This window comes from Polypterus senegalus, chromosome 10, assembly GCF_016835505.1.
Source record: "Polypterus senegalus isolate Bchr_013 chromosome 10, ASM1683550v1, whole genome shotgun sequence".
Classification (NCBI taxonomy): Eukaryota; Metazoa; Chordata; class Cladistia; order Polypteriformes; family Polypteridae; genus Polypterus; species Polypterus senegalus.
In genome coordinates, this window is record NC_053163.1 from 136,526,119 (window position 1) to 136,552,648 (window position 26,530).

A 26,530-nucleotide genomic window follows, 5' to 3' on the forward strand; every position below is an offset into this window, starting at 1 on the left:
TGTATATAAGCTGAAGAAAAACCAAAAAAGTTCTCCAGGGCAAATACGCAGCATTGGCCCTCTTCAAAGGGAACTGAAATACAGCTTGTACATCATATTTATTGTTTTTATTGTTTAAAATGTTTATGATTATAATAACAGCTCAGAGATATGAATTATTACACACGTGAGTCATCATTTAACTGGTCTGGCTTCATTTCCTCACTTGATCAAAGGTGTCGTCACTTTCTCTGAAATATTGCATACCCATTGGTCAGAGTGACCGTAAATGGCCACAAGCTGTTCCATCAGGCTTTAAGTTATAAATTCTGACTTTTGCATGGAAAGTTGCATACGCACATTTTGGGCCTCTTTTTTTGTGTACGCAAGATTGATAAACCTAACCCTAACAACCCAACCTAACAACACCATACCGCATGCCTGATGTCAGTGCAGTTTCAGAAATCCCCTTAAAAGCCAGGTCAGGAGAACATCAAGCCTGTCCTGGCAAAATCCCATTCTGGACTGGGTATAGTCCATCACAGGACCGACTGTTAGAGCACAAAACCACAAACATGTCCAACACACATACAATGTGTGCTGGAGGCCAGTGCTTCTTAAATGGTGTGCCCGCAGCTCCTGAGTATGTTTTTGGAGCTGAAAGTGGAGCTGACCATCTTGAGGGATATGAGGTCCTCGAGTTCCTAGAAGGCTAAGGCAAGCTCCACTGTAATCTTCTTTCCTAGCAGCACCTCCTCTTTTCTTCTTTGTGGTTCCTTTACTTTTCTCATGGAGGAAAGTGCCCTTTAGTCTTTCAGTTCGCTAAAAACCGAGCTTAGTCTCAAAAGTGAATCAATGTCTCCTAAATCCTTCTCATAAGGTGTACTCTTGATTTTCTGACCGCCCATTGTGTATTCAAACCTAATATTTTTACTTCCTATGTGTAATTCTTTACATTTACTGACATTAAACTTCATCTACCACAAATCTGCCCAAGCCTGTATGCTATCCAAGTCCTTCTGTAATGATATAATGGATTCCAAATTGTCTGGTAATCCACCTATCTTGGTATCATCTGCAAACTTAACCAGCATGTTACTTATATTCTTATCTAAATCATTTACAGTATATACTGGGTGGGACAAATTTATTTATATGACATTTCACAGGCTGAAGCATTTAAACTATTGTGCGAAAAGTATATAAAATAGCATCAATGTGTAGCCTGAGAATAGGAGTAACGATGTGCTGGATTTGGCAACTCCTGCTGTGTTCAGAATGGCAGCGAATCGATTGTCACTAGAGCAGCGCGTACATTGTGTGTGTTTATACTCCGCAATAAACAACTATGCACTGGTGAAATGGAGGATGGCAGCTGAGTTTGGAGGCAGTGGCCCTAGTGTGTTAACCAAACACAAAATTCGACAAGCGAAGGGAGCAGGCAGGCCCAGGAGTGTGTGTACTGATGCCAACACAGCTCTTGTGGTGAATGCCTTTCAAAGTTGGGCTGTTCTTCAGGCATGTATAGTTTTGGATGGCGTATTGGTGGACCATGCCATGGAGAAGGTTCTTAATGTTCATGTTCCATTATGTTACTTGATAATAACATTGGTAGTTTCCTGACAATACCGCCTTTTCAATCAAATACATAAATATGGGCCATCCTGTATATTAAAAATAGCAGCAGCCCTAGCACTCTTAACGTCCGCAATCCCCGCACCATTACTCTCTGTTTCCCATGTCTAAGCCAATTCTGCACCCATGTACAAACATCACCCTGAACTCCTATTTCTCTTAGCTTGTTGCCCAACCTCTCATGTGGCATCTTATCAAGTGCTTTCTGATGTGAGAAAACATGGGACACTCAGAGAAAAAGCCATGGAGACTCCCACACTGGTCTTGAACTCAGGTTGCTGAATTCGTAAGGCAGTGTCACCTGACTAGTGAAATCTACAGCGAGACCTGTAAATATGTGAAATGGAGGGTTAAAGTTCTTTTTTGAGTAGCCCGTTGGTTGTAAACATTAAGCTGAGTTTGGAGGGGGATATTTGGTTTTTAACAAACATGGAAGCACTTGGGGTGGGGTGGGGATGATCAGGGGGGAAGGTACTCCTGATGGCCTGCATTTGTTCAGAAGCTAAAACTTGTTTTTTTGTTGTCTTCACCACACTCCTTATAATCCACAGGAACTTTACTTTGTGTTCTACCACTGGTGGACATTAATAATGGGAAGGGCATTCAGGACTGAGGTCTGGGAAAGTTGTGGAAATCTGTAAGAAACTACCGAGTCATGTAGTGGAAACAGAAACCTTGACAAACTTTTAAGAAGTTTCTAGATGAGATAGTCTGACAGCCTTAAGCCGATGTCACCTTACGCAACTTCGAGTCGCTTGGTATGTCAGATTTGCCGATCGCAATGCTGAACCTGTCAATATGACCGACTGAAAATCGCTGGGCATGTCCCATCTTCCGACTGTGTGCTCAGCCAAATTTGTGACTGCCTGACAGAGTCGGTGCTGTACGAAGAGTTTGGTTGCAATCTCCATCCTTTTTCCATTCTGATGTGGTACATAAAACACGAGACGTCCGACAGACGAGCTTCTCATCTGTTTGTGAGGTCCAGAACACCCGCGCTCCTTACTCCTTGCCAATGCATTCTAGGAGTTGTACTTCCAGATTGCACACAGAGCCAACCACGACGATTAAAAACCTGGATGATTTTTTTGTCAGAGCGAGTTGCAGACCAGTTGGAGTGAGTCGCTGGGCATGGCTAAGATTAGATAGGAGATAAGATTATGGAGGTGAAGGCTATGACTGGAAACCGCTGGAAAGGATGCATCACATGACCTGGGCTTTAACTGTTATCTGAACAAACGAGCTTGATGGACTGAATGGCCTCCTCTCGTTTGTCTCATTTCTTGTTCCTTGTGTTCTCTGAGAGAGGCCAGTTCTTACGTGTACGCCGGGCTACACCTTCTTATGCAGGGCGTGTAGGTGGCTGCTTGTTTGTTTAATTTTTGGTGCAGGCGGGCAGCCTTGCATCATCCAGATAAATTTATGGGTACATCTTTTGCTGTCTTAACCTTTAGATCGGGTAAGAGAGCTATAGCATGTATTGCGCGGAGGAGTTCTTAAACAACAGAACCCACATAAGGGCCCCTCTGCCACTCCTCCAGTTCAGTGTGGCATTCGCAGTGTGGTGGAGGGCACACAAGGGTGCCTTTTTAAAGCTTTTACAGCTCTCTGCTGTGAACCCATGAAGGACTGAGCCTCCAAGTCAAGATGAATGATTATTCACATCCCCCAACCCCCACAGTGTCTTACGCTCCCTGTACCCCACCCCACCCCCCCACCACAAATGCTTTCCAAGAGTTCAAGTGTTGCAATAAAAAATAAGAATTTGATCAACAGGCAATTGCGAAGAAAAGCACTCACTCCACATTTCAGCCACTACACTCTGACCCTGTGGCCTGGGAGGAAAGGGGCCTCGCACAGGCTGCTGCGGGACAAGGGGTGGTGAGGGGGAGGTGTTAAAAAAGCAGCAGTTTTTAATTGATCGAGCACGCAGTAAAACTCAACACAGGCGGCTCTGTGCACCTCAAGTGGGAGTCGGTGAGTGAGTGAGTGACTGAGTGAGAGGAAGCCTGGCAGGGAAGTGCACGACTCCCTCTAGTGGGTGAAATGTGCTAACACTGAGAGATGAGGCAGTGACCGCCTTCAACAGAGTGTAATTGTAGACCGCAGTACCTGTGAGGTCAGTCATGTAATGCACCAACATCACGAAACGCCCTCAATGCCAGTCACGAAGCACCGATAGCATTAGACTGTGATTAAATTTAGGGCCCCATTACACTATGGTTAAGATTAAGGTTATGTTGGGGGGTTATCCGACTCAAATGGCGTTACGTGACTGACGTTGTGGGCATTACCTGACCTATGTCATAGGTACTGCAGGCTGCAGTTAGACTGCCTTTAGACTCCATTGTGAAGCACACAGGGAGCCAACGTCCCAAATGGCAAGCAACAAGCCGGTGGTGGCATAAGGCCTCCATTGAACTGGGAAGAAGCTTTGGGACTCTGTGGAACGGTTGCTTGAACTGTGTGGGGGCAGATCTTGAAGGCAGATTGTATTTTTTAAATTGGAAATGACCATTACGGTGCTGTGAAAAAGTATTTTTCCCACTTCTTGATTTGTTCTCTTTTTCCTTATTCATAACAAGTAACTGTTTCTGATCTCCCAACAAATTTAGTATAATACAAAAGACAGCACGAGTAAGCAAATGGACTTTTGTCTTATTGAGGGGGGAAAAGTTCACCAACTCACCCGTTTTAGTATTGTAGAAGAGGAATTGCCTGCCTAAATTTAATACATGCTTGTGCCTCCTTTAGCTGCAACAACTGCAATCAGACACTTCTGGTAACAGGAGAACAGTCCTTAGCCTCGCTCTGGAGACATTTTGGCCCTCTCCCCTCAACTCTCCTCCAAACTGTCTTAATTTGGTCACATTGGAGGGTTTTTGACTATGAACTGCCCTCTTAAGGTCACACCACAACATCTCAATTGGGGTTCAGATCAGAACTAGACTAGACTAGACTAGATCAGGGGTTCTCAAAGCCGGTCCTGGGGTGCCACTGTGGCTTCAGGTTTTTACTTCAACCAGATTCATAATCAGTGACAACTGATAACCCTAATCTCATTTATTTAGCTGGTATTGTTGTCTCTTCTCTTATTCTACATTAAGAAAGCACAGCAGCATGATTTTTACATTTATAAGACTTTTAGAAATATTTCTGCTTTAGCTATAGATTTAAATGCTTAACTCTCTTTTGTTGATTTAATTATACTTTGCCCTTTCTCTGTGCAGTTTTCCCCCTTCGTTGTACCTTAATAATGACAATTAAAAACAAGCAGAGCAGACATCCAGTCAAACAGCACTGAATGGTGAAAGGCTACAGCTACGTTAGCCTCAGACCCACTAATTAGTAAATAATGGATTATTTAAACAGTTAGAATTAGAAGATGAAAGCGTTGTTAAAAAGAAAAAAAGAAATTTTTCCCATACAACTGCATTTTATATATATATATATATATATATATATATATGTATGTATATATATGTATGTATATATATGTATGTATGTATATATATATATATATATATATATATATATATATGTATATATATATGTATATATATATGTATATATATATGTATGTATATATATATATATATATATATATATATATATATATATATATATATATATATATATATATATGTATATGTATATGTATATATATATATGTATATATATATATATATATATATATATATATATATATATATATATATATATATATATATATATATATATGTATATGTATATATATATATATATATATATGTATATATATATATATCCATCCATTTTCTAACCCGCTGAATCAGAACACAGGGGTCTGCTGGAGCCAATCCCAGCCAACACAGGGCACAAGGCAGGAACCAATACTGGGCAGGGTGCCAACCCACCGCAGGACACACACATACACACCCACGCACCAAGCACACACTAGGGCCAAGTTAGTTATATGTGTATATATATGTATGTATGTATATATATATATATATATATATATATATATCCACTCCACTATTCTTCAATAAACAATAACCAATAAATCACAATCCTCCACTCCCAGATGCTTAGCCACCCTGCCTCCCAACTCAGCTCATCGTCTGGGAGCTCCCACAGTCCTTTTATATTCCCTGACCCGGAGGTGTTCCTTCCCAACAGTCCACAAGTCCTTATTCCTTCCGGGTCAGGGTAAATAATGTTTTTTCTCACCCGGGAGCCCGTCGCTCTTCCTATGACGAACTTCCGGGTCATAGGGCATGAAGAACTCTTCGGTCCTCCCTGCAGCTCCCTCTCGTGGCCCCATGGCATCCAGCAGGGCGGTGCATAAAACTACATTGTCCATAATGCCCTGCTGGCCTTCAGGGTACCTCCATGCTGCAAGGAGGGCTCCACCTGGCGGCTTGGGGTATTGGCGGGGTACATGGCGGCCATATCTTAATATATATATATATATATATATATATAAATCTCTTATATATATATATCTATATATATATATATATATATATATATATATATATATATATATATATATATATATATATATATATATATATATATATCTTATATATACTATAAACATCTACGAGTAGAAGTGTTTGTGTCTGTCTGTCCAGCCTGTGAGTGAGAGGTGGAGTCAGAGTTATGACTCCGCCTCCGAGGAAACAGAAGCTCACTTAGCCGCTAATAACACAAGTGGGGTGAGCACGTCAGCAAAATGAAACCTTTGAAGAAATAGACACTCGCTTAGCCACTTAATATACAAGCGAGGTGAGGACGTTGGCAAAATGAAACCTCCCAGAAGGGAGATGTCCAGAGTAGTTCCTTTCAATTACCTGACATCTCTACATTTAATTTTTTTTTTCTGACAATTTCGATAGTTTCTGTTACCCCTTGGCTTTTTACAGCATGAGTTTACATATGTAGAAGGACCTCCAAAAAGTTTCCCTTTTGACCCATCAGTCCAGAGAACATTATACTGAACGTTTTGGGAGTAATCAATGTCTTTTTATGGCATTTGGAGATGATGGTTCACTGGAGTGCGAGAGTTTTAAAGATTGTTTTATAACCCCTTCCCAACTGGTATATTTCTCGGGTCTTCTGGAATTTCTTTTGATTAATGCATGGTGTGTTGCATGTTGAGGCCTTTTAGCCAACTTCACATTGTTGGGAAGCTTCTACTGAAGAGACATTTGGAATGTTTAATAGGGTTGGCAGCAATCAAGCAAAGCTGGGTCTAGTCTATCATTTATGTTTGGTTCACTGGTTGAGAAAGTGACTAAGGGGGAATTGCTTTTTCACATGGGTGATATAGATTTTGGGTGCCCAGGAGGAATGATGGGTATTCTAGCTGGGATAATAAAAAGGCTTCATACCCAGCCAGGGGGCCATAATGGAAGAACAAGAAGAATGGGCATACCAGGAGCAGGTCATTCCTCCACACAGCAGATGGCTGTGTTCCTCAGAGCTAAATCTGAGTAGGACACCCACAGGGTTGCATGTGACATGGAGTCTGGAAGCACAACCCTGTTGGGGTCTTTGGGGACCGCCAGGAGGTGCTTGCTGGGGGAGGAATACCCTGGTTTCTGCACAAACCAGAAGACTTTGGGAGGAGACCGGAAGGAATTACTGGATCGATTTTAAAAGAAAGTTTTGGAGATTGTGGGTTCAGCGTGCTATGCTCTTGGAGGTGGAAGGAAAATTGTGCTTAGTGTATTTTTGTTGTTATTCCTGTGAAGAAGGTGTTTGGGCACAAAAAAAACCCTTTAATCGAGCATAAGGTGTGTTTGAGCTTACTTGTGTTTGTGTGGTTTGGGGCTCAGTGCCACCCCCTGGTGTCACAAGATGTTTGTGATATTTTATCCTTCAATAATTCAACTGATAATTTAAAAATTGTGTATTGTGTTTACTCGAGTTGTCTTTTGTATGGTACTAAATTTGTTTGGAGATTAGAAACAATTAAGTGTTATAAGCAAAAATAGAGGAAATTGGAAAGGGGGGATGGCTCAGCGGTAGCACTGCTGCCTCCTCTCAGTAAGGACACCAGGGTTCACATCCTGGGTCCTCCCCATGTGGAGCTTGCAAGATCCCCCCGTGTATGCGTGGGTTTCATCTGGGCGCTCTCCCATAGTCCAAAGACAAGCAGGTTAGGTGGATTGGCAACACTCAATTCACCCGTGAGTGTGTGTGTGTGTGTGTGTGTGTGTGTGTGTGTGTGTGCATGAGTGTGTTCACCTAGTGATGGACTGGTACCCTGCTCAGGGATTGTCCCTGACTTATGCCTCATGACAACCCCCTACAACCCAACTCAGCATAAAACTGGCCGAGGAGATGGTATGGTATGATATCAGGAAGGGGCAATCACTTTTGCATGACACTCTATACAGTGGGGATACACTGAGTGGCAGGGATACAAATAAGCCAGTAGCTGAATTGAGAGGTGACACGTCTGCGAGTAAATTGTGATGTTGCCCAGGGCTACACTAAGGCTTGGTAGTTGACCTGAGGGCACAACATAGGGGGCTCGGCCCATTGCTGCACTGGACACCCACCGGTGGTGTTTTATGGTGTCCTTTAAGGCAGCAGTTTCTTTCCTCAGGGCATTGTGGATGAGTCAGCTGTGCTTGTGGCCACTGAGTTGCACTCAGGCCTCTTGTTGCACATCTGTGGCGCAGCTGGGTATTCTCTTGCTCTTCCTGTGGGACGTAAAGCTTGTATCGAAGGTCCCACTCCGCATGCCCCAGTTAATAATTCTTTCTTTCTTTTCTCTTTTTACCTGTTGCAGCACTTTGCCAGCAGTGCCGGATTCACCGCTGCAATACTGAATACGTGACCTCAACCTCGACCACCACCGGCCTGCAAGACGAGCAGCCAGCCGACGTGGACTACTGCATTGCCCTGAGGGCCTACTCCCAGTGTACCAAGAAGACTGCGCGGGCCTGCCGTGGGGACCTCGTCTACCACTCGGCCGTCTTCCGCATCAAGGAGCTCTTCAGCCAGCACAACTGTTCCAATGATGGGCCAACAGCCTCCGCTAAGGCTGCCAACCCCAACCAGCCACCGGCTTCTGAGCTGTGTGACTACGAGAGTCGCTGGGCAGCTGGGTCACCCAAGAAGTTTGTGCACTGTGGATTATTTGGAGACCCTCACTTGCGCACCTTTCGGGATGAGTTTCAGACATGTAAAGTGGAAGGGGCCTGGCCTCTCATCGACAACCAGTACCTCTCTGTGCAGGTGACCAACGTGCCTGTGGTACAGGGTTCTAGTGCCACCGCTACTAGCAAGGTAAGAAATGTTGAAGTTACACAAGGTAGCCAAGCGTAAAAAGAAATCGGTGGCTGGCATTCTAGGAAGACAACCAGTCAGTTTTAAAGAAATGGAGTTTGAAAGACAATGGGTGTATGTTTGTGCATTTGTATTCTGTGCCCACCTCTTGGAGTGTGTCAAAAGGCTGTGTCACGTTAGACGACTTTTCCAGCGATTTTCAGTCATAGCCTTCATTTACGTAATCTGAGGGAGTCAGCGGTACTCTCACGTGTCATGTAATGTGACATGCCCAGCTACTCGGGCCAGCTGTCTAGAACTCACTCCGACAAAATTAAACAAGTTTGACTTTGTCTTTAGTCATAGGGTGGGATCTGTGTTCATGAGAGCTGCTAACCAATGAATGCTCATCCGCAAGTACAAAGCATACAATGCAGTAGTGAGGAATAAGGAACGCAGGTGTTTTGGACCCCATGAACAGAACAGAATTCCTCTGTCTGATGGCTTGTGGTTTATGTACTACAACAGAATGAGGAGAAAAGGGAGAGTTTGTGGCTTAACTCTCCATAACTGTTTAACCCTTCATACAGCCCTGGCTTAGTCAGGCAGCATGCTACTGGCTGTCAGGAAAAGGGGCAAGCAAGACTGGGCTGGAGGGTTGGCATGCAGTCGCTAAACTTGACATGCCTAGCGATTTTTCAGTCATTTAAATTGATAGGGTCTGGTGACAAGATCATTAAGTCTGATATACCCACTGACTAGTCGCGTAATGTGACATTGTCCAGAAGGAAGTGCCTGGAAGAACAGGAACCGCACACAAACTGGTCATGGCAACCCAACGTCATATAACCCTCATGCTAGAACTTTCATTTAACTGCCAGCCCACAAAAGGGCACCTGGGAACATCTCATTCTCCTTGACGATATTCTCAATACATCGTCTGATTGCCAAAATAAATCATTTTGAAGGGTCTTCCTGTCTTCTGACCAATCACACCATTGGTCAGTACCACATATACTCAATGCATGTGCCCACAGCGTAACTGAACATATTTGCAAGTTAATGACAGAGTGTGTGTTTGTTGAAGCCAAGTCTTAAACTTTTCAATAACCTCTGTAAATTGTGTGTGTGTGTGTGTGTGTGAGAAAGAGTGCCCTGGAGTGGGCTGGCACCGTGTCCAGGAGTGGCTCTTTCTTTGTGCTTTGTGTTGTCAGGATAGACTTCTGCTCCCCACAAGCATAAACTGGGTAATGAATGACCACCACCCACTTCCTTTTGTCCATTGCTACCTGCTCCGACTATTATTATTATTATTTTTCATAATTTTGTTTATTATTTATTATTGTTATTTTTTTTAACATTAGTCCATTCTTGTTCCAAATTTGCCCCCTCTTCATCTTATATACTCTCTTTGGTGTGTGGTGCCCATGTACCAACTGCAGCCTTCATAGCTTTTCTTAGTTCACTACGAAACACGCAGACCATCGGTCCTCAAATAAAAGCAGTTCTTAAAGTTCGAGAAGATTTCCATTTTGGCCACACATTCTTTTAATCTTTTGTTTTCAGAAAACAAAAGAAAAAATACCACCCCACAGTGAGTATGTCATCGATCGAACTTTCAACAGTAGTCCTTCTGAACCAAACATTGATGTAAGGTTGTAAGAGCAATGTTTTGCATATGGGGTGGACATTGTGAGCATTTGACAATCACTTCCTTTGTCAACATATATTTCTCTGTTGTTTTTCGTTCCTGCATTCCATTTTGTGATGTTAATCGCATGTTGAGGAGACGCAGTGTTAACCTGCTGCTCAATGGCACAACCTGTCGTTGTTCTTCGTCCTCAAATGCCTCCTGTGTGCAGTCTGATTAGCAGCCTCAGCAATGTGCTTCGAGCTCAGCAGATATTGCTGTGTTTCTTTTCCTTTCTGCCGTGTCAAAGTCTCGATTAGTTTGTCTTAAGAAAGATGTGAACCCCGAACAAATCTTGGCAAAGATTACTGCCACCCAAGTTTTTTGCTTAACCAGCATGTATCATGTCATAAGTTTAAGTATCAAGGTTCTAGCCCCAGTCAGTCAGTCAGTCAGTCAGTCAGTCAGTCAGTCAGTCAGTCAGTCAGTCAGTCAGTCTCCAACCTGCTACCCAGTGTTTCACAAACAATTGCCTGACAGAAGCATTTCATTTATATATAGCTATGCTAGCAGTTTAGCAAGGTTAGAAATCTAAGCAATCAAAGTACACCTCAGCGTTAATGTTTGCAATGCACCATGAAATGCATATGTCTCTGTTATATTCCATTCCGTATGGGGTTCATAAAAGTGGTGTTAATGTTATGATGTGCCATCTATTGGAATGACAAATACAATTCACTTTATTACTAAAAGATTTTTTTTGATGCAACATGTGTTGGAATGACAGAGACATGGCTGCAGGACAAATACATTAATCTTTTTATCAAGGTTTCTATTTTAAATATAATATATACTTTATATATGTCCTGGGAAACTCTTTCATTAAGTGTTTCCCACAGCACAGTACAATAAAGCACAAAGCAACAAACAAAATACAGCACACAACACTTTTGTCTTTGATTCTTTCTCTTTTCTTCTCTGCCTCCTCCTTCCTCCATCAAGCTTCATCTTCTCCCTCCCAAAGGTGGCTCCTGGACAAGTGACAGCTTGCTCCTTTTATGCTAAACCCAGGAACACATCCGGTGGCCTGTTATCATGGTCTGGAAGCACTTCAGGATGAGGTGGGAGCCCAACAAAGTGGGCTGAACAGTGTTCTGCAGCACCCCCTGGTGGCACCCCCAGAACCCAACAGGGATGAGCAACCAAACTGCAAGTCCCAGTGTACCCCGTGGGGAATCCATAGTGTTGTATCCACCAAGGGGGCTGCCATCAAGTGATCCAGGGGAGATAATGCCCCGAGCAGACTTTCTTCCCCTGTCCTTCCATTGCGGAAGCGTCCTAACTGGGTAAGGTTGCCGATCATCCACCACAATACATATTGCTGGTCATTTTTGGATGGGCGGCCCCCAGTACCTCTTATTTGTGCTTTGAGGTGGATGGCAACTATCCTCCTTATTGTAGCAGTTGGCACCCTTTGCTCTAATTGCTGCTTCTAGGTATCACTGGGTGTTTAACAGCCACACAGTTCACTTTGTCTTTTGCATGAATACCCTCCTAAACACCTTTTCAAGCTCTTTATTGTGCCCCATGGTGATGTTTGTTTATGTTGGATTCATTTGTCTGTTTAGTCTCTTTGTGGATGGCTTTCCATCATATGCCCCCTTTTTTTAGCTCCTTTTCGTTTCTCAATTACCCCTTTGATGCCCCCTTTTATTCCATCTTCTGGGTCACTTTAGGTGTATTGGCCCCCCCTTACTCCACTGACTGGCCCAGTTCTTTTATATGTTGACTCGTATTTGTGGATGAGCCCCCATCTTGTGGGCCACAGCCTCCGCCGTGCTTGTGCGTTTTTGCTCTTTTTTCCCTCATTGCTGTGTCTTGTCTGCTTTCTGTGTTCCTCTTAGTAGAAGGTGTTTTGCTGCCCTCTAGTGGAACCTTTTAAAGTGACAGCAAGGTCTCGGTGACTGCTGGGAGATTTATTCACACAGGCTGAGTGAAGCAGGCAGAACTTTCAGAAAAAAAAAAATTGGACAGAGAAGAACGCCTGCATGTTTCACTCAGGATCGATTGTGTGCGTCAGCAAAGTTGGACTTGTTAATGGATGATAAATCAGGAAGAGCGTGTTTATTCCAGAGGCTTATACGGTTTCATGCATGCTTGAGGATACGTAACATGGAAGAATGGGTTGTGTATTATAACGGCCTCGGGTTAACAGGCTTCAGAGATGAGGAGGAGGAGGAGGAGGAGGAGGCCACCTCGAATGTGTCATCGGCGTGACTGGCTCTATGGATCTTTGTTCAAGTGCTTAAACTCTTCAGGGTCAGTCTCTCTGACTGACTGATGGGTATCTGGGGCCAGAGAAACAAGACAGGAAAGCAAATCAGAACAGCAGAGGGAAACAATCTGCAAAAGAAATGAGCTCTTCATAATACGTACATTTCAAGGGAGTTTAGTCAGTCAATCAGTCAGGCAGTCATTATCCATCCCGACATATCCTAACTACAGGGTCACGGGGGTCTGCTGGAGCCAATCACAGCCAGCACAAGGTGCAAGGCAGGAACAAATTCCCTGGCAGGGCACACACACACCAACACACCAAGCACACACTAGAGACAATTTTAGAATGGCCAATGCACCTAACCTGCATGTCTTTGGACTGTGGGAGGAAACCCACACAGACACGGGGAGAACATGCAAACTCCATGCAGGGAGGACCCTGGAAGTGAACCCGGGTCTCCTAACTGCGAGGCAGCAGTGCCACTATTGCACCACCGTACCACCCCCAAGGGAGTTCATAAAGTGATATTTTTATATTTCAGTAATACTTTTAAAAGGCAAAGGAAACCATAAAATGGGAGGCTTGTTGCCGTTGCCTTCCTTTGAGAGTTCTAACCTTATACAATTTCTTGTATTATTTCACCTTATATAATTTCTTGTATTAGGAATTTGTTAGTTTTCGCATACCCCTTGGGGTCAGAGCGCAGGGTTAGCCATTGTACAGCACCCCTGGAGCAATTGAAGGTTAAGGGCCCAGCAGAGTAGGATCTCTTTTGGCAGTGACGTGGATTCGAACCGACAACCTTCGGTATACCAGCACAGATCCTAACCTGGTCAACCTTGTTGACCGTGCTGGCTACTGATCAATGCATTTCGTAAGAAAAAATTATTTTACTGTAGTAAATCTTCCTTGTCGAGGTTTCTAATCCAGCGGATGCTTTGTTTTCAACCTTAAATCCTTATAATTCTACGGCAGTTGCAGCTGAATTCTTACAGCAGGCGTTGTTTTGGTGGAAGTTTGTGTGAGAGCACAAAGCGTGCCAGCCTCACTTCATCAGCGCTCCGCGGACTTTGAATTTTGAACGACTGAGGCTGACTGACGTGTTGTGTTCAACTGGTGAATTGGGCTCTGTGACGATGCGGGTTCTTCTCTATGCTCCCATCTTCCTTTTTGGGAGCTCTTGAACCCGACAATGTCGTTTATGTCACTACATGAACTAGACAGTGATGACACAACGAAGCAAGGGGTTGGCGCAAAAAGATGCAAACAGTAATTTTATTAAAAACAACAAAACTAAAAACAGTGTTCAAAATAAATAGTCAATAAATAAATAATCCATTAAAAACCGGTGAAAAGGTGGAGGTTAAATTAATTCCGATAAAAATGAGCTGGAAGCGATCCTTTAAAAACAAAACTGGTGTCTTCTTCAACTGGCAGCTCCTCTGCTTCTCCCATCCAGGCTGTGCACCAGGGGAGTCTCCCTACCTGCAGCTGACCTTCTCTTTCTAGTCTTTAGTCCTTCGGTCCCTGCCTCCATAGGACTCTCCAGACTATGACTTGGGTTCCCCCACGCTGGGGCTGCCACCTCCCAAGCCTCCTTCCGGTCACGTCTGCTCCTCCAAAGCGCTCAGCAGCAGCCTAACACTCCTGAGGGGCTCATCTCCCAGCTGCCCTCTTCTATCTAGTGAGCCTGCCTTCACCCACTCCCTCGCTCACACTTACTCACTCTGTCTTTCAGCTTCCTGTAGCTTTCTTCTCCCATAACCTCCTTTCTTTCGATCCTTTCCCTTTGCACTCGTGCTTCTACTATATGTATTGGGGACTTGGCACAGGTGCAGTGATCAGCAGCTCCTGGCATCAAAGCCACAAGTTCCACCAAGAAAGTGAAATGCCACCCTGTAAGCTTCCCAATCCGATGATATTATTATATATTGTTCATAGGAGTGCATGAAGCCTCTGAATTGTTGTTGGGTAGGAGACTTGGTTTTATATCCTGTTTCTGTTCTTCTCCACATTATATCTGAAAGAAGATGTGTGCCCATCAGCAATTAATAGACCACCATGGCACCCTAAAGGTGGGACTTATCATTGACAGCAGGGATGCACACTGTTTTCAGTCAGTCAGTCATTGTCCAACCTGCTATATCCCAACACAGGGTCACGAGGGTCTGCTAAAGCCAATTCCGGGCACAAGGCAGGAAACAAATCCCGGGCAGGGCACACACACCCAGGACAATTTTGGATCGCCAATGCACCTAACCTGCATGTCTTTGGACTGGGTGGGAAACCCACGCAGACACGGGGAGAACATGCAAACTCTACGCAGGGAGGACCCGGGAAGCAAACCCAGGTCTCCTTACTGCGAGGCGGCAGCGCTACCACTGCGCCACCGTGCCGGCCACACACTGTTTTATTTTTTAAACATTTTCACAACTGTTAACGTGACGTGTAATGGATAGCCTTCCATAATGGAGACCTCTACAGCCAGCATACGGTCATGTGGAAAAGTAAGTGCACCCCAAGCAATCTGCTGACTTTTTAAACGTATTTAAACAAGCAAACATCAACTCTTTATGCAAACAGTGCCTACAGATAAAGGTGTCATACTTGAACAAATGACACATAAAACTGACATGGTGTTTTCATTCTTATAATCTAAATGAACAAAAATGCTCATTTGTCACGTGGAAAAAGTGAGTCCACGACTTCATTTATCAGCACTTCAAATCCATCAAATTAAAATCGGGTGTTCCAGATGAGGTGCCAATGATTAGAACCTCCTTAGGAAATATGCAGGTGGACCCCATCTTGTATGAAGTGTAGATATCGAGGGTCTGGCGATCCCCTTACAATTGACGTGTGTGTGGTGTCATCATGCCAGGATCAAAAGAGCTCTTTAAGGCCCTCAAAGAAGAAGACTGTGGGTGCCTAGGAGGCTGGCAAGGGATTTAAAAAGAGTGCCAGATAATTTGTCATCAGTCATTCCACTGTAAGGAAAATCATCTACAAGTGGCATAGATTTCAAATGACTGCTAATTCAGTACTGTTTGGCCAAACAAATTCTGGCCAAGAGCTGAACATCTGATACTAAAAGTCTCCAAGAGCTCCAAAATTTCATTGTGACATCTGCAGGCAATTTTTTGCAAAAAGTTGGTATGAACATGTAAGTATCCAACGGACAAAAGACAGACAGACAGAAATTTAACCTGCGTGTGAGGTGCACCAGGAAAAAAGTCTTTTCTGTCCACAAAGAACATCCAAGCAACACTGCAGTTTGCCATTGAACGTCCAGGAAAAGCCCAGGCCTCCTGGAGCAACAGATGAATCAAGCATAAAGCTGTTTGGCCACAGTAACAGTAGACATGATTTGTGCACACCAAAGATGGCATTTCAGGAGAAGAACCTCATACCAGCCTTGAGGGCAGGGTGGTGGACATGGTATAATTTGGGGGTTCTTTGGCTGCCTCAAGGCCTGGGACAGTTTGCAGTCATCAAGTCGTCTGAATTCTGAGTCATACCAAAGTGGGCTTGAAGAGAATGTGAGGCCATCTGTCCAAAAGTTGAAGTTAAACCAGAAATGGACCTTTTAATATGTAATCTTTTTTGTTAGCCAATAAAAGGTGTCATTTTTCTTGACTTCTCATTCTATCTGTAATGACTACCACACCCTCCTACTACATGATGAAGATCCAAAGCACACCATTAACGGCTCAGAAAGAAGAAATGTAAGGTTAAGGACTCGCCTGGTCAAAGACCTGATTTGAATCCCATTGAAATGTGGTGGAAGAATCTGAAGAGTGCAGCACATGCAAGAAAACCCACAAATGGAAGGAATTTTGCAAGGAGGTCAATGTTTGAGACAGGTGGACAGTTGAAATGCCCACAAAAAGTGATTTTAGTGGTAATGCTGGCTTCTGAGGCCGCCAGTGGACTTGCTTTTTCCCCAGGATGTCATTGCAATCTATTGATGTCTTTGGTGAATAAATGGCTGAAAATTCACATTTTCCTTGTTTTTTTATTGAAGTGTATCGCCTTTATGTGCAGGCACTGTTTGCATGAAGATCTGCTGTTTGCCAGTTCAAATATGATCTTCATGGGGTTTACTTACTTTTTCACATGACTAGTCATATGTGGCACTTTGGCATCACAAAAACCTAAGATGCTCGCAGGATAGAAAATGGTCACATTTTTTTTCAAAGCCAGTTGAGGGAAGACTGTGCATATCAGTTTAGAGCTGCCACTGGCACATGGCTCCTTCATAGTTAAATGTGCCTACTGCTGAATGGCAGCCCCTCTGTTAATCGCAGTGCTTTCCCTCCTCTGGGATGCTGACACTTAGCCATCCTTCTTTGTCCTCAGTAGCTCTGTTGCTGCCTGGCAAATCAGAGCTGCCATGTTTTCTGATGTTGGCACCTTTCAAACAAATAATCTTTTCTCTCTTTGAATATTGGTGCCACATCTCATGGTGGATATGTTTTCTTATGGGATGTCAGTACCCATATTTAGGCCACAGCCCTGAGGAACTGGTGCCCACTTGCTAACTGTAACTATTCACTGCCAACTTGGTTAATTGTGTGTGAATTTTGGAAGATATTTATTTTCTTTGTTTAATGTTTTTTTTTTTTTCTTTTCTGCAGATTACCGTGATTTTTAAAAGCTACCTTGGCTGCACAGAACAGAAAGTCTACCAGGCGACCACAGAGGACCTGCCCTCAGCCTTCATGGATGGCACCACAAGCGGCGGCACTCAAGAGGCTAACGGGGGCAGCCTGCGCATAGTGGAGCGGACGGCCTCGACGACGGGCTTTTCCTCCCAGGTGGAGATCCAAGCCCGGTACATCGCCACGTCCATCATCGTGCGCCAGGTCGGCCGTTACCTTACATTCGCCGTCCGGGTACCGGAGGACATGTTGAATTTTTCTGAAGAGAACACGGGACTCCAGCTTTGTCTTCATGGCTGCCCCCGAAATGAACTCATCAAAGAGCACACGCTGACTCGCCAGAGCTTCAGCCCACGCCTGCAGGCAGCAGGAGCCCCCCAGAGGCAGGCTTATACTGTAGAGCACGCCACAGCCAAGTGCCGGGAGATCCTGCAAGTAGAGGACGTCTATTTCCAGTCGTGCGTCTTTGATTTACTGACCACGGGTGACCCGGAGTTCTCCATGGCCGCTTACGGGGCACTACAGGACCTGAAGGCTCTGCCGCCAAGTAAACTGAAGCAAAGCCCACCTCGGACTCCAAGGCTGCCGAGTGGTGCGCCGGACAGCAGGATATCCACAGGCTCCGTTCTGTGCCTTGGCCTGATGCTGCTCTTATTCTGGTGAGGTGTGGGGTTCAAAGAGACTTAAGTTAGAGGAGCAGAGTGTGTGTGTGTCACCGAAGAAGAGCCTTCCCTTTGTCCTCTTCATTTTATTATACGTGTACAGAAAGTGTGCCACCTACTGGAGTGAAGAGGAAATCCAAGTGAGGGGGGGAGAAAAAGAGCTGGAGCAAAGAGGCCAAAGGCGAAGACTGCATGAGACCCACGACCTTCTGTAGCCATGGAGGGAGCTGAACTGAAGTAGTTTTTAAAGCGACATGGCACTTAAATCCCATGTTGTGTGAGTGTGTGCTCCTTATTTTTCAGTTTGCTTTGCTGAGTTTGTAGGCCTTGTAGTGTGGTGGCTGACTCATTTGATTGGGCCTCCATGACTATGGGGAGTTTTTATTTTATTTTCAACATTGTGTGTTATAGCAGTAAGGCTTCAAGCCCTGTTCCCAGTCCCACTCTTCTGCTTATTGCACACGGGAAGCAATTCTGAAATCTTACCTACAAAAAGGGAGCATTCTGGGAACTTCTCAACTCCGTTCAGGCCACAACAATGGCACAGTGGCTAGTGCTGCTGCCTCCTAGCTCTGGAGGTTAGGGGGCACATCCCAGCCCAGTCAGGAGGTGAAGATAGATGTAGAATTGAGAAACTCCACACAGGCAGGGGGCTTGGCCAAGATTTAAACCCAGTCACAGGTAGTGTCACATTGCACAACCTTTCCAGCAATATCTTTTCAGTTGCAGAAATCATTTATATAATATTAGTAAGTTGGACGTCTTTGTGTAGTCTGACATCCCCTGGAACTCAGTCTGAGCAGTCTGCGACTTTCCCCAGTCAAAAAAGTTTACGACCACGCTCTGTGTATTGTGACTTGTAGGGGGCGAAACACCAACTCAGACACGACCTCACAAGTCCTTGGTTCAAATCAATGACTTACTGTATTACAATAAAAATAATTTCACCAGAGCCTTCTTGTAAAGTACAGCACATAAACACAATACTCTTCTACCTTTCGCCTTTCCTCCACTACTTCCAAGCGAGCTTTGTCCTCTTTCACCCGACTCCCAACTCCCCTGGGTGAGGCAGAGCAGCTCCTTTTATCTAAGACCTGGGAGTATTTCCGGTGCTAGGATTCGGCCCATTGGAAGCACTTCTGGGTCAGGTGGAAGTCCCATAAAGTAGGGATTGCAAATCTCTGCATTGCCTGCTGGTGGTGCCCATCCCAACAGGGCTGTAGCTCAAGATTCCAGTTCCCAGCATGCCATGTTGGAATCTGAATAGGTACTGAAGCCCAGGGACACTGCGCTCTAGCATATCAGGGAAGAAAGATTCCTCCCTGATTCTTCCATTGTACTGACCTTCTAATCAGGTAAGGGTCCCATTTCCCAGAACAACCTGATAGTAGATTCACCCTTAGCCATAGGGTACTTCATTCTAATCCAGTTAACCCTTTGTTCTCCTTTCTTACATTTATACTTTTATGGTTAGTACAATAATTTAATTTACCAGTTACCACTTAAAGCATTAAGGAAAGGGAGGTGTATGCAGAGGTTTCTTCAAGCCCCTCACACAGAGGACTACCATCCTACACACACGCAGTCGGCCAATAGCATCGACTTCCTTGCCCACTTACACAATCTGATGTCTTCTCTTTAACGTGTTTGGGGGATCTGTTTGCCGCTTCTGTGAAAAACAGAAAAATCTACAAAATATGCATGTTGGTATAACCTCTGTCTGTTACAGGGTTCTTACCTGACTAAGTGATAGGCAAACAATAAAAAATAAAACACTAAACTAATTAGTAGCTGAAGTCGCAAAGAACATTTCTTCCACTTTTTTAACTTACCTGTTGCCACTTAAAGCATCAAGGAGAGGGAGATGCGCAGAGGTTTCTACAGACCCCTCACTGGACTTGCAGATAGAGGGCTACCATCCCACGCACACGCAGTCCGCCAATGGCAGCGAGTTCGTTTTCCACACACACAGTCTGACGTTTTCTCTTCATTTTGGGGATCTGTTTGCCGCTTCTGTGAATAAAAGAAAAATTTTCAAAATATACATGTTGGTATAAATGCTGTCTGTTGCGGGATTCTTACCTGACTAAGAGATAGGCAAACAATAAAAAAAATAATAAAACACTAAACTAATTACTAGTATAAGCCGCAAAGAACATTTCTTCTGTTTTAAAGAGAACGAGTATCTTAGTCGCCAAAGCTTTTTAATGAGAGATTTGGGAGCTTTAAAACGGCGTGCAGAGAAATCTGTTCAAGATACCTTGACGAAAATTGAACCGTCCTCACAAATCTTCTTGAAGAATAAGTGTGCCGCATTTTGACCAAGTGGTCCATGGGAGGACCGAGTTGTTTCATGAGGGCATACAGTGTGAAAACCTACCCGTATAGATCAGAGGCTGCAGTCGTCAAAGTAGCATTTCCCTGCCGACCAGAAGTCATGTAATGTGACATTGGCTTTAAAGATAGTAACACCACTGTGCCAAATGTTGCAGGCTTTAATTATAATGCCTTACTCCGTCGTCTGGACCGCAAAATATCTTGAAAGTTTTCTCACCCAACGTTTCTGGACAAACTCAAAGTAAAACAACTGGCACTGGTATATGGATCTGTCTAAATGTCCCAAAGGTGCACCATTTTGCTTCCAAATAATCCTGCTCCACCTGATTTAAAGATCTGTGACCTCCTGTTTGAGATGGGCACCGCATTTAAGGGCAGCCAATGGTTTTCTTTGTGTCAACAAAACTGTAATCCTCCACCTTGGTCAGTCAATTTTAAGCAAACGGTTGAGTGAGTGTGAGTGTGCCGTGCAGAGGACTGACACCCTGTCCAAAGGTCATCCATGCCTTGTTCCCATTGCTGTCTAGATAACTCCCCGTGACTCTGAACTGGTACTGTGGGTTAGGAAGTGAATGAATGGACAGGCCCCTCTGCCCCCTTTAAAAGGACACGGAACGAGGCTGAGCCTGCAGTCAGAACTAATAGACCATTTAGGAAATGAGTAAGCACAAGCAACAGTTTCTGGAGGACCTTCTGTATTCTTGGTGCTGATCACCCATTCATTTGGTGAAGGGTTGAAGGGAATCTGGAGCTTATTTCAGCACACAAAGGGTGCAAGGCAGGAGTAACATCTGGATAGGGTGCCAGTCCATTGCAGGGTGAGCACACACTTGCACACACACCCACAAATCAGGGGCCAATTTAACAATGCCAGTTCAACGACCTACATGTGTTTGGACTGAGGGAGGAAACCTACAGTGCATGGTAAGATGACCACCTTACCAAGGTGCCCGTATCTGAGAATCCGCAAGAAGTGGAAGGAAACCTGAAGCAATCTGCTTGAATTGAAGCCCAGGAGTTTGTGTGTGTTTTCTGCTTTTTGGTTTCTGCTCCGATTCAGAAATGGGCAAATGAGTAAAGCAGAAACGACAAGTCTCTAGGCACCTTCCTCTAGCTATAGCTAGGTTGACAAGATTAAAAAGATAATTAAAAAGAAAAAAGATTATACATTAATATATTACAAGAGTGTATATATGTGTTGTATAATGTGTACATTTGCTGTATATACAGTTGTTGAATGATATTTGTGTACTGTTTGACTCTTGTTCTATAGTTATAATTTGTATACTGTATTTTGGTGAGGGTTGGGGGGGTCTTTGCACAAGTGTCACTAAACTAATACATGCTGGGGGGATAAAAAACACTTTAATCTTTGTGGCTTTCATATTAAACCTGTTGGCTGAAAAAAAAAAAAAAACAGTGCTTTCTTGTCTTTGGTATGCGTATTTTTCATTAATCATTCTCAGTGGCATCTTGAGCTATGGGTAGTACAAAGAAATGTGTCTCAACCTGTGGGCCACGGCTCTGCTGTCTTCTTACATAAATAAATCATTGTGACACAACCCGAGTTAAAAAAGCAGAAGGGGGGACAAAAGAGTGTTAACTGTGTGCGGAAATGGGTGCCTGACAGTTGATGAAATGCAGAAAAGGTGCGGCCTGCGTGCTACTGTCATGGGTGAACTTTAAGGGGGTGGGGGTGGTCCTGTTTGGCCCTGACATTTACAGAAATGGGGGAGCCTGAGTCTTGAAAATGTGTACAGCTAGTCATTCAATTTCTGTTTTACCCAGAAAAGAAAGAATCTGAGTGGCATTTAAACTATCAGTAAGATAGAACTCGTTAATTAAGAAAAGCACAGAAAGTGAGATTGTGACTCTGTGCCTGAGAAAGTGAACATATACTGTACCTGTGCACACAGTGAGCCCACTATTAGAACCCTAATACCATACTCTACCATATACAGTGGTGTGAAAAACTATTTGCCCCCTTCCTGATTTCTTATTCTTTTGCATGTTTGTCACACAAAATGTTTCTGATCATCAAACACATTTAACCATTAGTCAAATATAACACAAGTAAACACAAAATGCAGTTTTTAAATGATGGTTTTTATTATTTATGGAGAAAAAAAAATCCAAACCTACATGGCCCTGTGTGAAAAAGTAATTGCCCCCTGAACCTAATAACTGGTTGGGCCACCCTTAGCAGCAATAACTGCAATCAAGCGTTTGTGATAACTTGCAATGAGTCTTTTACAGCGCTCTGGAGGAATTTTTGCCCACTCATCTTTGCAGAATTGTTGTAATTCAGCTTTATTTGAGGGTTTTCTAGCATGAACCGCCTTTTTAAGGTCATGCCATAGCATCTCAATTGGATTCAGGTCAGGATTTTGCCTAGGCCACTACAAAGTCTTCATTTTGTTTTTCTTCAGCCATTCAGAGGTGGATTTGCTGGTGTGTTTTGGGTCATTGTCCTGTTGCAGCACCCAAGATCGCTTCAGCTTGAGTTGAAGAACAGATGGCCGGACATTCTCCTTCAGGATTTTTTGGTAGACAGTAGAATTCATGGTTCCATCTATCACAGCAAGCCTTCCAGGTCCTGAAGCAGCAAAACAACCCCAGACCATCACACTACCACCACCATATTTTCCTGTTGGTATGATGTTCTTTTTCTGAAAAGCTGTGTTCCTTTTACGCCAGATGTAACGAGACATTTACCTTCCAAAAAGTTCAACTTTTGTCTCATCAGTCCACAAGGTATTTTCCCAAAAGTCTTGGCAATCATTGAGATGTTTCTTAGCAAAATTGAGACGAACCCTAATGTTCTTATTGCTTAACAGTGGTTTGCGTCTTGAAAATCTGCCATGCAGGCCGTTTTTGCCCAGTCTCTTTCTTATGGTGGAGTCGTGAACACTGACCTTAATTGAGGCAAGTGAGGCCTGCAGTTCTTTAGACGTTGTCCTGGGGTCTTTTGTGACCTCTCGGATGAGTCGTCTCTGCGCTCTTGGGGTAATTTTGGTCGGCCGGCCACTCCTGGGAAGGTTCACCACTGTTCCATGTTTTTGCCATTTGTGGATAATGGCTCTCACTGTGGTTCGCTGGAGTCCCAAAGCTTTAGAAATGGCTTTATAACCTTTACCAGACTGATAGATCTCAATTACTTCTGTTCTCATTTGTTCCTAAATTTCTTTGGATCTTGGCATGATGTCTAGCTTTTGAGGTGCTTTTGGTCTACTTCTCTGTGTCAGGCAGCTCCTATTTAAGTGATTTCTTGATTGAAACAGGTGTGGCAGTAATCAGGCCTGGGGGTGGCTACGGAAATTGAACTCAGGTGTGATACACCACAGTTAGGTGATTTTTAACAAGGGGCAATTACTTTTTCACACAGGGCCATGTAGGTTTGGATTTTTTCTCCCTAAATAATAAAACCATCATTTAAAAACTGCATTTTGTGTTTACTTGTGTTATATTTGACTAATGGTTAAATGTGTTTGATGATCAGAAACATTTTGTGTGACAAACATGCAAAAGAATAAGAAATCAGGAAGGGGGCAAATAGTTTTTCACACCACTGTAGAGTGTGGTAATTCTTTCGAGTAAGTAATTCTTCACACGAACAAAAGAAAGTTTTGGGGACCGTCCTGTATATTGTCGTGCAGACAATGATGAAAAAAAGCGATTCAGAGTCTTTAGAAGTACAATGAATGATTTACTTGGAACAAAATGGCGGTTTTATAGCAAGAATGAATCATATGACAGGAAATGGCTGGCAGGAAGTGATGCTGCAGCAGGAACCAGAAACAACGTCATCATGATGTACTGGAAGTGAGGTAATTTGTGGGAGCCGGAAGTGACGTAATCGAGGTTGTCCAGAAGTGACGTCATCGCGGCCATTTTGGAAACAAGAAGTTGCGGGAATTCTTTTTCTTCAGGATTTCTGTTGATGAAAAGAAGTTCAGGTAAGTACCACGTGATGACCCGCTATCTTGTGATATTTCACTCACCTTTAGGCTCTTTGACTGCCTCCTAATCGCACATGTATGACAATAGTAAATTCTAACACTATCCTAATATGGGGTAGGGCCTCTTCTTACTCTCAAAACAGCCTCAGTTCTTCATGGCATGGATTCTACAAGATGTTGAGAACATTCCTTTAAGATTCAGGTCCATGATGACATGACTGCATCACCCAATGTCTGCCGATTTGTCACACACCCATTCATGCTGTGAATCTCCCGAAGGTGTCCTGTTATATTCAGATCCAGTGAATGGGAAGGTCACTGAAGGACACTGACAATACAATAATACAATACAATTTATTTTTGTATAGTCCAAAATCATACAAGAAGTGCCGCAATGGGCTTTAATAGGCCCTGCCTCTTGAAAGCCCCCCAGCCTTGACTCTCTAAGAAGACAAGGAAAAACTCCCAAAAAACCCTTGTAGAGAAAAAAAATGGAAGAAACCTTGGAAAAGGCAGTTCAAAAAGAGACCCCTTTCCAGGTAGGTTGGACATGCAGTGGGTGTCAAAAAGAAGGGGGTCAATACAATACAATACAATACAATACACAGAACAGAACAAATCCTCAATACAGTATAAAAAAAAATAAAGTATGACCTCATTGTCATGTTCATTAAACCAGTTTGAGGTGACATTTGTTTTGTGACGTGGTGCATGTTAATGCTGGAAGTCGTCATTAGAAGTTTCACATAGTCAGGAATAATATTCAAATAGGGAAGTGGCTTTCAAGAAATGATTGATAGGTATTACCGGGCCTAAAGTGTGTCAAGCTAAGATTCCTCACACTGTTACCCCCCCACCATCAGCATGGAGTGTTCACACAAGGCAGGTTGGGAGCATGGAGTCATGTTGTTGGTACCAAATTCTCAGGTCAGGTCAGGTTGGGGAGCATGCACTGGTACAGCCCTTTGCAGCACCTACCACACAAAAAAACATCTGTGGATCCTGGTTGGCATCCCCCCAGACAGACACGGGGTCCAGTCCCACCCTCCAGAAATGACCCTGTATCTGCCGCAGCCAGGTGTTACACGGGTGACCCCTTGGACTGGTCCAGCCTCTCAGGCCCTCAACAATGAAGATCCTGTGAGCCAGACCACCTTCAAGGAATCACGCCACATGGCCATAATGCCGTAACTGACGCTCCCTCACAATGCAGGGAATGTGCCTCATTCGAGACTTCATGAGCAACCGTTCATTCAACACAAAGACAAACCAGTGGTACCCAAGGATTCTCTGAAGAGACACAGTACCAAAGGAGTCCAGTCTTCGTCTCAAGTCACTGTCTCAGAATCATAGAGCAAGACAAGAAGCACCAGGACTCTAAAGACTTGGACCTTTGTCCTTTTGATATCAGGAGCGCCACACACCCCTTTCTGGCAACCTCATGGCCCCAAATGCTCTCCCAATCAGTCTATTGATTTTGTATGAAGAGTCACCAGAAACATGAATGTCACTGCCAAGGTAAGTAAACTTCTCGACGAGGTTGACACTCCCTCTGCAGACAGACACACTGCTGATGGCTGTGCCTAAGAGGTCATTAAAGGCCTGGATTTTGTTTTTTATCAGGACACTCACAAGCCCAGACACTCAGACTCCTCGCTCAGTCTCTCAAGAGCCCCGATCACAGCCTCCATTGGCTCCATTGATAGCATCGTCAACAAAGTCAAGATCAGTGAATCTTTCTTCACCAACAGATGCCACACAGCCGCTGGACCTCACGACCCTGCCCAACATCCAGTCCATACAAGCATTGATCAGAGTAGCAACAAAAACACTCCCCTGACAAACCCCAGAATCAACTGGGAAAAACGCAGAGGTTCTGCCTCTACTCTGCACAGCACTCACAGTACCAGTGTTACAGGCCAGCCATGATATCCAGCAACCTTGAGGGGATCCCGCAAAGTCTCAGGATGTCCCACCGGGCAGCTCAATCAAGTGAGAAATTGAGATTCATCAGATCAGGCAACAGTTGTCCAGTCTTCAGCTGCCCTATTTTGGTGAGCCTGTACTCACTGCAGCTTCAGCTTTCTGTTCTTGGCTGACAAGAGTGGGACCCTCCTTGTTCT

General features: G+C 44.0%; 1 protein-coding gene across 1 annotated transcript in view; it reads left to right on the forward strand.

Annotated features, from left to right (window-relative positions):
- rgmd (RGM domain family, member D) overlaps positions 1 to 21,691 on the forward strand; it is an 86,283-nt gene extending 64,592 nt beyond the window's left edge. Inside the window, exons 4-5 of the mRNA XM_039766808.1 lie at positions 8,402 to 8,901; positions 17,426 to 21,691. Of these exons, the coding sequence (XP_039622742.1) occupies positions 8,402 to 8,901; positions 17,426 to 18,112 (1,187 nt within the window). The 3' untranslated portion in view covers positions 18,113 to 21,691. The remainder of the gene's footprint in view (positions 1 to 8,401; positions 8,902 to 17,425) is intronic.
- The last annotated feature ends 4,839 nt before the right edge of the window (positions 21,692 to 26,530 follow it).